The sequence below is a fragment of the Monopterus albus genome, unplaced genomic scaffold (assembly GCF_001952655.1).
Source record: "Monopterus albus unplaced genomic scaffold, M_albus_1.0 scaffold29.1, whole genome shotgun sequence".
Lineage (NCBI taxonomy): Eukaryota > Metazoa > Chordata > Actinopteri > Synbranchiformes > Synbranchidae > Monopterus > Monopterus albus.
In genome coordinates, this window is record NW_018127909.1 from 189,723 (window position 1) to 202,815 (window position 13,093).

General features: G+C 39.8%; 1 protein-coding gene across 1 annotated transcript in view; it reads right to left on the bottom strand.

Moving 5' to 3' along the window:
• Positions 1 to 13,093, bottom strand: part of LOC109957818 (testis-expressed protein 2-like) — a 30,751-nt gene that overhangs the window by 10,277 nt on the left and 7,381 nt on the right. Inside the window, 5 exon segments of the mRNA XM_020595993.1 lie at positions 678 to 916; positions 1,183 to 1,501; positions 1,815 to 2,015; positions 3,532 to 4,249; positions 4,251 to 5,078. Of these exon segments, the coding sequence (XP_020451649.1) occupies positions 678 to 916; positions 1,183 to 1,501; positions 1,815 to 2,015; positions 3,532 to 4,249; positions 4,251 to 5,053 (2,280 nt within the window). The 5' untranslated portion in view covers positions 5,054 to 5,078.

Consider the following 13,093-nt stretch of genomic DNA (forward strand, 5'->3'; position numbering starts at 1 on the left):
GAATCTCATTTATCTGTACAGGATAATCCACTGACCCTCTACAATATAGCAAAGGCCTAGTCACAGGCCTCTTAGATGCATGAGTTGAGTTGTGCTTCCTCAGACTATTTTACTTAACACTGTCATTAGATGACCTTAATACAGTATCAATACATTACAAAGTTAACCTGGCACATCATTAAATAAAACAAATCTTATGTACCAGTGGTAAAGAGTTACTATCTTCTTGGTACAGTACAACAGGTACAGTATTAATGTTGCCCTTGGGTATCTTTGAGTGTTAATCAATTCAGCATGTTGACTGCTCATGGGCACATCTTAGATTTTTTTTTTAACCTAATTTCTTGGGAGGTGAGAAAGACCTACATTATTTTGTCCTGTCAAACGTGTTCACACCTGAGTCAGAGTGATCGTTTGTCCTCGACATTTCAGTGAGTAAAAACTTTAAATTGTGCCATCTGTCTTCTGCCTGTCTTGGTTGAGTCAGTGATAAATACTAACTATTCTAGTCTTCTGACTAAATCTTTACAATGATGAGCCACAATACTGTGTTATTGGTTTGTAATTGCACTGCTTGTAACAGATTAATATTACAAACGAGACGACATGACAAGTTTGTCATATAAGTGAGGAAATACAAAAAGATGTTAACAATGTAAACGGCAGATGGGTGTTACCTTCTTGTCGGCCCCAGGGCTGCTCTGAGGACTCTGAAGAGGTGGGCTGGCAGCTGGGGGGCTGCCGGTCACCTGTTCTGGCACCAAGGAGGCCATATAGACTTTGTACTCCAATAGTGGCTTGGTTTTGGCACTGCCTGCTGTTGTTGAAGAGACAGAGGAGTCCCTTGACCTGGGCTGAGATGCCAGTGCCTCATCCAAACTGCTGCGGCTGCTGTTGCGACTGTGAGAGCTCAGAGCTGTGGGCCATGCCAAACATCAGGAAGAGGTGAGGAATTTAGATGCTGCACTCAAACGTTTTTGCTGTTTCTAACGTACACACACTTTAGAGTGGAAGTGCCACTTTTCTAAATTAGTTGTATATGAATATATCCTTAAATTTAAAAATGTAATTTTGACAATTTTATTCTTGGGGGGGGAGAGACATACAGCAAAGGGCGAAAAAATGAACAATCTCCACCCTCTAGAACTTCAGAAGAGAAACACAACTATCAGGTTTGCTCACCGCTCTTAGTCCCAGCAACACTGGAAATTCTCTTCAAGTTTGTCTTGAGCTTGGAAGCTGAAAGGAAATGCTGGAACCACTCCTCTTTCTCTCTGCCAGTCCTTCCAAACAGATAGAGGGTGAGGTCTCTGCTGGACCCCCGCTCCTGTGAACCTCCACTCCCCTCTCCTCTGTCCCTTGCGCTCATGCCCTCACCAGCTTCCCACCTGTCACCCTCTGTCTTTGACATGAAGTCATCCTGTTTGCCAAGTTCAATGCAAATAGGGTATTTTTTGTTCCATACACGCTTCCTAGCCAGGTTCTGTGGCACTAGATATACCTGAGGGAAGATTTGGCGGGAAAGTCTCAACATTTGATTTCTCTACAATTCTACCAAATGTAATAACTGTTTCCTGACAATTTTAAGACAGAAAACATTCTTCTATGGTGACATTTTTCCATTATCTATGCTAAAATAGATAATAGTGAAATATACTTAAATTAGGCATACACAGACTTGAACATAAAAAAGGAACAATTATCACTGAAATCAACAGAGTCAAGTTGCAGAAATATAAGGAACTTATTTCCAAAGGTGTGAAAATTAATTCTATTTTAACATGTCAGGGGAAGGAATTAATGTAACAACATACTTTGCTGTTGGTCAGGTCATAGATCTTCTGACTGATGTAGGTGACGTCAGGTTTTGGTTCATTGTGTGTTGCACGGCGGGAGATGTTGTGGTTGGGTTTAGACAGGCGGATGATGGAGCCCTCCAACCGGACATACACAGACTGTGTTAGTGTGGCATGGTATGTCTCTGGGTCATAGTTTGATATCTCGTTCATCCAGCCCTGAAAGGAAAACATACATGGAGCGATTTTACATAATGTAGCTAACATTTCAAGACTGAGTCCCAAAACCATGATACTAAGTTTTCCCACACCAATTGTTCTCTCTTAAAAAAAAAAACTAATCAATTCTCTCTGAGGAGAAAATAGCTTGAGGACAACTACAAATAGAGTAGACAATAATCCAGCACTGTGTGCCTGGAAAATGAGGGCACTGAAATATTTGCTCAAATATCTGTTGTCACCCATGTAACATGTTTGAGCAGAGATAGAAAAGGTTATCTGTCACTTTCTATGAACTTCATACTGATAAGAAAGTGACTTGTAGCCACTGTGTTTTGAAGTTAAGACACTGTTTATTTGTCATTTGCGTTCTGCAGCAGGCTTTGAAGTTTATCTGGCTACATTCAGCAGCCCAGGATTCATATCCAACTGACTTGTTGCTTTATTACTTTAACCTGAAAACTGTCAAGGAAATATCCTTCTTAAATTGCATGTCTGTCTTTGTTCACAACATCCCACAAATACAGCTGCACACAGTCCTATGAATGACTTTATAAAATAAAATTTACACTTGCTGATAGGTGTGAAAGTGAGTGTGAATGGCGTCTATCTACAGTACATGTGTTAGCCTTGTGAACTGTCCAGGGTGTAACCTTCAGCCCTAGAGTCTGCACAGGACCTGAACAGATTTGAATTACTGCAGCCCTGACACACCAAACCTTTCACCAAATAACAAGCAACTTCAACACATGATAAGAAGTCATTCTACATTCAGATGTTTGGACTATGGGATCTGTTTTTAAATCTGTTGCTTTAGACCTTCTCTATCAGTTGGAAATTAATCACTGACTGTTGGGAAGACCTGCCTGCTGTTGTTGTTGTGTTGTTATTGAGGACAGGTTCATCAGGAAGTAGGGCAACAGGCTTTGCTTTTAAAATACACACAAAGGGGATAAAACACGCTTCAGATTTCAGGCACCTAAATTAGCTCAATGGCTAGTTTTAGCTTCACTGTGATACTTAAATACACCTTGATAATTTTTTTCTACATTTCCTCTATAAAAAAACTACACAATTCTTATTAAGTTAGAACTACATTAATACAAAATAGTAAGACAGTCAAATATAGCGGGCATTTCCCCTCACATTTCCTATATTATTTTCTATAGTGGCCAATAATACCACCCATGACCCTTGAATTGTCATTGTGCATGTGATTGGGATGATTTAAACATCTGAGGTGTCAACATAAATCAAGATTAGGGGGATGTGGTGAAGTTTTCAAAAATGTTTTTGAACATGTAATACATGAAATTATCTTTAAAATAAAGTATTCTGCTTCATGATTGTATCGTCATAAACACTTTGGAAGACCAACGATTGATATAATCAACCAGATGGATTTTTTTTTTTTTTTTAAGAATTTTTAGGAGTTAAAGGCTCTTACAGCATAACAGAAAAAAAAAAAATCAAGAAAGTCTGAAATTTCTCAAAAGAGCAGGAAAGATTCACTGACCTTATAGATTTCTGGTTCCTTAATGTCCAACTTGGTTAGATTCCACAGCTTCCCATGGCGTCTAAAATGTCTAAAAACACCAGAAGGTTTGGGTCCCGTTAGCCACACAACACCAATGGCTAAAAAGAATCCCAGCCCGATCCCAAGTAGCACTCCACCAATGTAAGTGGGCAGTGGTAACACAAAACACCCATAGAGCAGGACAGTAATGATGATAAGAGTATAGTGTGGAACACTAGGTGCCGGTTCAATACTTTCAGATTCATCTTCACTGCATGGTTCAGTACTACCACTTTGTGGAACCTTAGTTTGACTATCAGTTCCAGTATCATCTGTTCCATCACCACCATCACCTTCATCAGTACAAGTTTCAAAGTCATCGCTGTATAGGACGCAAAAGTCCTCATCTTCCTGCTTAGCAAGAGCAGACATGGAGCACTTGTCTAATGATATGGCAAGTGAAGAAGACTTGTTGGGGCTCTTAGTGTCAACAGAGGGGGAAACCCATGATTTGGGTGGACCAGAGGTCTTGCTGTTAGGGCTCTCAGCCTCACTGTCAGGTCCTTCTTCCTCCTTAATGCAATAATTGTTGTTGCTCTCCAGTTGACCATTTATAGAAGCAAGAGAGAGCTCGGAGGCACTGGTAGAGAGGGCTTTGGGCCGATAAATGCTGCTGCCACTCTTTTCATCCATGATCTTACTCAAAAAAAGAGATGGCTTCAGAGAATCGACGCTTGGTGTCTTCAATTCGTGCCTCAACATCTGAAGAGACTCTGAAGAAGCTGCGGTTATCTGGTGAGGTTAACGGAGAGGAAGGGGCAGTTTTAGAATCACTAGCTGATGGCACAGTAGCAGACGGCATCCGGGATTGTGTGAATTGCTTGAAGAGTTGCAAGTTAAGACGGGATTCTGTAAGACGGTACGGTGCAGAAGAGGAGTCCTGGTGTGTATCTATTGATAAGGATTTGGCAAGATTCTTCATCAGATGCCTATGCCTTACCAATGGAGCAGGAACAGAAGAGACTGGGTCACGAGCCTCAACATCAGAGGAAAGAGACTTCACCAAGGTTAAAAGAGGTTTGTCACTGGAGGGAAAGCTTAAAGATTTAGTAGGAGAGGAATTAGAAGTTGAGCCTTTCTGCTCAGCAAAACGCGATAACAGAGTTTGTGTGGGAGAACTGTTAGTGTGATGTCTAGAAACAGGAGAAGGTCTGGTTGATTCAGGAATGACAGCAATCTCGGCTGCAGGGTCCAGTGGCACCTCGTCAAACATCTCCTCACTCGCTTCTAAAGCTGTCACAATATTTGAGTAATCCTGAGTGGCTGAGGTAGTGGAGACTGTTGTACAGTACAGCTCTTCCTCCTCCTCCTCCTCCTCTTCCTCCTTCCCAGCTGCTGAGAAGCGGATGGTGATGTTCTCCTTTGACAGCGAACGCTGCACATGGAGCTTGGGGGCCACAGCAGGTGGCTGTTGGTCTGTGGAGTGAGTGCTGTTTGCATGGCTGGGATGCTGGCTGGTCATTGCAGTACTCCCACTGAGTCGCAGTCTGCAAAGAAGGAAAAGAGATGGCACTAAATTAAGACTGGCACTATTAGTCAATTAATAGACTGGTTGATCAACAGCAGAGAATGTTAGACTCTGGTTCTATCATCTCAAAGGCAAGGATGTGCTGCTGAACTTTGTCACATATGATAGTAAATTGAACATCTTTTTGGATTTGGGTTTTAAACCATTGGTTGGACACAACATGTCACCCTGAGCTCTGAAAGATTATAGTTGGCATTTTTCACTACTAACATTTTACAGATCAAGTAAATATTTAAAATTGTAAAGAAAATTCATTTGATTACATAGCAAATAGGCTACGTTCACAAAAAGTAGGAATTTTAACTGTTTTGAGGTAGACTAAATTTTAATAAGACAGTGACAAGTAGTCAGGTATTTATTTAAAGAATTGGGATTTTGATTTTATCTGCCTCATGACCCTCTACAGACATAGACTATACATTCTGCATTTAATGAAGAGCCTGTAAAAAATATCTGATGCTGTTTTCACACTGTCCAAACATTTGTTTTATCCACATTTAACAAACAGGTGAATCTGAAGCATGAAAGGAAAGTGTAGATGAAGCTTTCTCTGTCTATGGAGTCAGGTGTGTTACCTCCAGCCGTCCACTGCACAATACAATTTCAAAGTAGTTGGAACATCAATATGTTACATGGCCTTACGAGCCATACAAATGATTAGATTGTGTTTTTCAAATTAATGATTTGTTGGTAGATTAACTTGACAAATCTGAGTGAAGATGCTTGACAACAAACAAATTAGTTATTATTGTGAAATGCAGAAGAATGCAAAGAAATGTACAATACAGGGCCAGAATAGTTCTTATGTTGTATGTTCTTAATGTATGTTGAAATAAATATATTCATAAATAGTAATATCTCAACATTATTACCTTTACCACTAGTTGTTCCAGTTTCGGTAGCAGCATTGGGGAAGTTCATATAGCACATTTCATTTACAACATTCGGGGAAAAATAAATTGTGTGATTTGAGTAATGGGGGGCCTGTGCCCCAGTAGAGCTTTATACCTAGCAACACCCCTGTCTACAGGTGTAGATAATAGATGAATTTTACCTGCTACAGACAACTAACCAACTTAAAACAATCCTGGCTACTTTTTGATTAAACTGTGAGATGCTGCTGAAAGCTCAAAAGTTAGTAAGTGGCCCTTTGAGCCCCTTTCTCTGACAAGTCCTATTCAGTGAAATAGCTTGTTTCTGTATTACACACTTGCAAATTTATATCACCACTGAACTGCAAATGTTGAAAAGTATTTGTTGGTTAACAAAGTCATGTCTTCAAATCACTAAATCGGGTCATCAGCCATGCCTTGGACTGATTCTTATATTTAAAAAAAAAATTCATGTAAATCTGCCATGCAATTTAGTACAAGCAGTTGGTCAATCTGAGCTCAATGGAAATTCATTGTAGTTTTTAACATCGACTCAAAATGTAGGAGACTGTTGCTACTGCTGCTCATAGTATTTACCTACCTGAATATAAACATTTTCCTACCAAGCAGGGCTCACAATCTCTATTAATCATCATCTCTAAATTCATCATGGGTAACCGAAACAATTGAAAAGGGCTCCCACAAACACAGGAGGTAGCGTTTCCCAATCGGAAACCAGCGAGGGAGCACATCCTTATCACTGCACATTACTGAGTCATCAACTGTTCAGGAACGCCAACTACTGTATATGATTTTAATTGTGCTTTATACTTCTACATGAAAAACATGTATTCCATGTGTGACTGCGTGGGTTCTCACACATGCAGTGTTGTGCTACTCAACCTGTTTGTTTGCGTCAGATTTCTGCTCAGCAGTAATCTGGCATCTTAAATCACCATACACAGATACAATCAGAATCCCCAGTCCCACTCACCACCTGCTGACTCCCTTGCAAACTGCACCCCAAATATTCAGCAAGAATCAAAGAGCCCAACGAGGAACAATCAAAAACAAAGATCAGTAGGCTAAAACAGGAATCAAGACTAACAAGGCACATGAAATATGCAGTTGGCTTCACAAGGCAACTGCATATTTAGCACGAGGGACATTTAGACATGATTTTAGTGGTAATGAGAATACTGCATTTGTACTTGTAAGCTCTAGCGTTTGCATATTAGATTGTGAATACTGAAATCACATAAACTTGTCTTGCATGAAACAACAACCACAATATGCCAACAGCCTTAACAGATGTTTATATCTTAATTATACAGTGTGGCATGTAGTGAAAACTGTATTACACCTCAGGCTTCGAGAGCACATGTCCAGACACAACAGCCATCTGCTGAAATCCAGATGATTTTCTGAAGGTGGAATGACTAAGATTTTACACCAATTCTGATAAATTAAGCACAAAAAAAAAAAAATCATCCAAAAGTATTTTCTCCCTGCTGTACTAAGGTCCCACCACAACCCCTCTTCACCTCAGTCTGCTATCTTCAGGCCCTGTGTTTATGTATTGTCCTCTGTGACGACTGTTGTTAAAATCTTAACTTCACTTCTATGCCCCTGCTGAGGTTGTCAAGGTTTTCAAACCAGTATGATAAATTTCAAAGATGGACCATGTACCTTCGCAGGTACAACCCAGGATGGGAGCAGACCTATTAGACCCAAGAGGCTGTGTTCTGTAGCACAGAAAGAGGTAAAACCAGGGTTAACATCGGTTTGGCATGTCAGAGATGGAGAGCATTAAAAGCATCCAAAGGACTGAAATCTGACACAGATGCGGCCTTCTTCCTGCTTAGTATTGTATCAATATTACTGGGATAAAACATCCCTCTGTATAATTTGCTTGTGTTACTGCAGATAAATCCACAAATAACATTAGATATACGTATGCATATTGCTTAAATGTGAACCTCTTTGACATTGTCTCGCTGCAATACCACTGAAAACCAAGAGCTCTGTGGACTATATACTCTGTATACATTTGTTCTGGAGCTGGTTATTACTGCTGCGCTACCTGACTGCCACAACTATCCCTGGCTGTCGTGACCACATATGATGTAGTTTCAGAGACAGGGTAGGAGGGGCAAAGAGAGCGGAGGGAGAAGAGGGATACTGCTTGAGTTTGATCTGGCTCTAACTTTGCCCTTAATGGTCAAAAATGAGAGAGAGGTTAGTTAATGCAGTTTTAAAGAAAACTAGAGTAGTCAATTGTATGATTTCACTGTACAAGCTCATGACTCATGACTAATGTAACTCTGCTACTAAGCTACTTTACAGTCAAACAATTTGAAATAACCATACAATGACTTGCCATCATGACAATTTAGAAACAAACACAGTTCAGTAGAAAGTACAGCTACATGTTGAATCTGTAAAGAAAAAGAAAAACCTTGGAGCAAACACATGAGGAAATACAATAGGTGGACCATTTGTATTCTGGTACTGACTGTGCAAAGGTAAGAATTTGTGTGATCACCTTCAGTCTCCAAACTCTGAATTTAGATGCACAACATCCACAGCTATGAATGCAGTGTGCTACTGAGCTGCCCAGTGAAATCAGAAGCTCTTCTTTTCATTCCTACATACTTCCCCATTCTCAGCCAGCACTTGATATGTAGCATGTAACAAAAGCCAAAAGATATCTTTCACACACGCACACACAATTAATTTTTGCTATCAGATTAAATATTGATTTAAACTTCAATTGTTTATTAACATGGTGACGGTGATGACAGGATACATCTGGAAACACACTGTGACCAAACTTTTGCATTTTTGAGACATAATCTGATAGTGAAAACAGATTATTATAATGTCTTGCTGACATTTGGCACTGGCGTCCTTGTTCCCTGTCCCAACAACAGAGGTGGCATGTGGTCAGGCTGGTTCACTTATGTACAGACTCAACTTAATGGCCACTTATTGTCACATGGGTCACGAGTGAGCTCATTACCCAGCCAGGCAGTCTGCCAGCCACCTCTGTCCCCAGTTAGCCAGCCTTCAGTCAGCAGCAACATAATGAGACCATTCTAGAGGACTGCCAGCTGGACATGAATTTCATTTTAGCATACAAGACTCAAAGCACATAGAAGCGTTTGTCATCAGCACAACTGGATAAATGATATGGGAGCAACATGTGTAGGGATTTGTGCTCCCCAAATAAACAGAACAAACAAACAGAGCAAAAGACTGGTACGAACATGTTTACACATTTGGCTGTCCAACCTAGTGTGTCTATGTACACAATAACAATGAAGTTCCCTGTTTGTCTTATGTCCCCAGAACCTCTCCTTGAGCTACTGAACCAACTTAGAGGACGGTGCAGAATATCCTGCCACTGATGCTGATGAAGCCAATTAGAGAAGCAAGCAAACCTCATTAAAACTCCTACTGCCTACTAATGTTTTGCACTCATGAGGGACACATGCACAGCTCACTTCTGTTGTGTCAAGCACGGCATAGGCTACTGGTAACATGGCTATTACACATACTGAAGCTATCCATGCACAAAAACTGTTTTTCAAACTGTGTTTCAGCATATTATTCAAATAAACTGTTAGATTTGTGTCAAATTCATTTTGACACAGTGATATGTTACAAATACAACTGTGCAGTAACCTAAAACAGATTTCATCCGATGTCTGAAGGGCCAAGTAAAATTTCTAAATTCGGTCTTTATGCAATCACAAATCAAAGTGTGTGTTATTCAGAAGCAATGTTTCAGCGGTTATCTAGACAGCACTCAGAGAGAGCAACCTTCACCAAGGGGCAGCTCAGTTTCCCCATGATGCCATAAATGCAATATTCCCATGATCGTTTGACCATGAAACCTACTGCTGGCATTTGGAATAATGCTGAGATCTTTATTAGCTTGAATGTTATTCATGAAAAACGATATAGATGTCAGATATCCACTCCTTCATTTAGGGGTAAAACGGGGACTTCAGTGAGTAGACCATGGGCAAACGGTGAAGCTGTCACAGTACTGCAAGTTTGTGTTCTGCTTGTTCAACAGCTGTTGATAAATTGCTCAAACGGTCTCCGTTACTGGACGAGCGCAGCCCCTCGAGACCGACACAGAAAAAATACAGTGAAGCAAAGTTGTATGTTCCGTGTCAACCTGTGAGGTCATGTTGGGTGACGGTAAGACCAACAAAAGCTGGCAAAAACATAACCCCTGCCCTTGGCAAATGTAACTATGACATCACAGTACCTATAGAAAAAGTACTCCCAGTACCATCAACTGTAAAAATATGAATGGAAATTATTCATACAGTATGTTTGTATTCCAACCCTTCACAACTTAATGTAGCCTATATTAATTCTTAAAGGTGCCCTGTGGAGTTTTTGTAAACGAATAAATGTTCACATTACAGTGTTACTACCCAAAATTCAATGTGTATCCTCAAGTTATAAACAAATGTGTTGAACATATTTTCTTCATCAACAATCATTTGCATTCCTAAGTATTTTTATATCAAGAAAGGTTTACATCCATGTTTATTTATTCACAGTCATCTTCTTCAGGGCAACAATGCTAAACCACTGACAGGACTGTGTATCCTGTCCCCCATATATACTGTACATGCGCTCACATGCATGTGTCCTAGTGCATGTCCATAACACAAACAAAACTGGAACCAACTCATAGTGAAACATCGCCATAGCACAACTATTGGTCAAAAATGCCACAGGGAATGTTAGCATTTTAGGGTTAATCAGGTACGTTTAAATGGCCCCCAAAACAGCACGATTCACTGTCCCATAATGGGACCACCTCCTCCATGAGATTATGTTCCAAATCGCACTTTGTCAGCCAGTCTGGAACCACGGATGTGGCTGTCAGGAAGGAAAGAAACCCTCCCTCATACGTTATTCATGTGTCATTCAGACACCTCACCTCTTCCTTGTAATACATTATCAAAGACAGTATTCTGGTAAACATTAAGTCATGCTACTAAGGTATATTTGAGGATCACTCTTTGCCATGTGGTCATTCCAGATGGAAAGGCCTCAGAACAAAGGCCATGAGGCAGTAAGGCCCTTGGTGAATAGTGTAAACCAGAGGTGAGAAGTAACCAAGGACATTTACTAAAGTACAGTTTTGAAGTATCTGTACTTTGGGTATTTCTATTTTCTGTTAATTCATACTTTGACTTCACTACATTTTAGAGACAAATATTGAACTTTTTACTCTATTACATTTATTTGATAACTGTAGTTACTAGTTACTTTTTTGAAACAGATTAATAAAACTAAATACAGTATAATCTTAAGACTTTCCTGATCCTCAGTGGAAAATTTACAAGCTACTAATATATGAATTATAAGCATATAAGGTAGTTAACATTCACTCCACCTTTACCAGCTGCAACATTATATGTGATGAACATATTTATACATCAATATTTTGAATCCAATTTTATGATATAGATTAATGTGAAATGTGCCATTTTGCATAATGAGCACATTTTGATACTTTAAGTATATTTTTTAGCAAAAACATTTGTACTTTTACTTGAGTATCATTTTGAATGCAGAACTTTTACTTGTAACAGAGTACTTTACACTTTGGCATTGCTACATTTACTCAAGTAAACATTCTGAGTACTTCTTCCACTACTGGTGTGAACACAGCCCCCCTGGCAACTATGCACTCTTTAAAGGTCAGTATGCTTCAAGTTAAAGGCTTGCCAGATTGTCTAACAGCCCTTGAACCCTTTGTGCAATCAAAATTCATGAATCCCATTTCTGAAAAGCAAACTTACTTCATGCACCAACTCATAAGGTGTGAGGTGAGAAAGTAGGCAGTCCTCACACTTTTGAAAGACTATCAAGTTTACCCCTTCATGTGACAGAAGGCTATTGCCCTGCCTTCCACTGTAGAACAGCATAAACACTTTTGCCTTTAGACATGATTGCGCAACACATTGTACAATCAAATTCTTGTGAAGCATATCCTAGACTTTAGAGCTGTTGACCAAGACCACAGTAATACACTTCCAAAACACACACTCATCTATACTGCCAAATCCATTAGTGTACTGTTCAATGCAGCCCTTAAAATTTCACTTATTATATATTCATTATTACTTCAGAAAAGCACAGTAATTCAAACCCAGTTTGGCTCTTCAGCAAGCCCATGGTTAAGAAGCTATTTCATGACAAGCTTCCTCATGTGATGTCTTGCCCAATGCACAAACAAATTGGCCACTTTTCCTAAATCCCTTAATTCTAACAAAATCCACTCCTTACGATGAACTACCCAAGAGCTTTGGACTGGTAACAAAGCAAATACCAGTCGCCAGCTCATTTATGAGTGAGCGTGAGCCATAATAAAAAAAAAGCTGTTAGGGAAATTGCTGCTATGTGACTATGGGAAAAGACATCCCACATGGGGAAGACCACTACTCATCAGTCTACAACAGCAGAAAGTGATCTTACATATTGTCTTATTTCCAGACGCTAAACAATATGTCTGCAAAAAGACTTAACTGTCTTTTTTCATCTTTTCTTATTCCTTGTTTCATTGAATGTTGACATACGCACCATTTAAGTATGGAAATACAAGATAAGCTCCCCTCCCTCTCTATCATCTCAATGCCTGAAGTACAGTATCAGTAGAACTGGCTGATAGTTTTTCTGGTGTTTCCAAGTTCAGTGCACAGTAAGGGTATTCTTGCAAGTCATCTTTCCCATTGTTTGCTGCCAGTACAACACTACATACCACCCTCCTCACAGCAAGTCAAATGTCTTAAAGTACACTTTCAGACATCATTGGCATTAAGAGAATGCTTGCTAAGAAACATATCAAACTACATGGAAAAAGACCTTAAAAACACGACTCACACATTCTCCCGTGAAAAACAATGAAATCTCAGGCCACTGTGCCTTACTCAGGTTGCCAAGGAAGGGATTAGAAGAGATCCCACATTAAATCCTGCTGTTTATTTGCGGTAGTAATGGTTTCCCCTGTGCTTACAATGACAGTCTAGCTAATGACTTGCAAAGTGTCAAAGAGTCCAGTACTCAC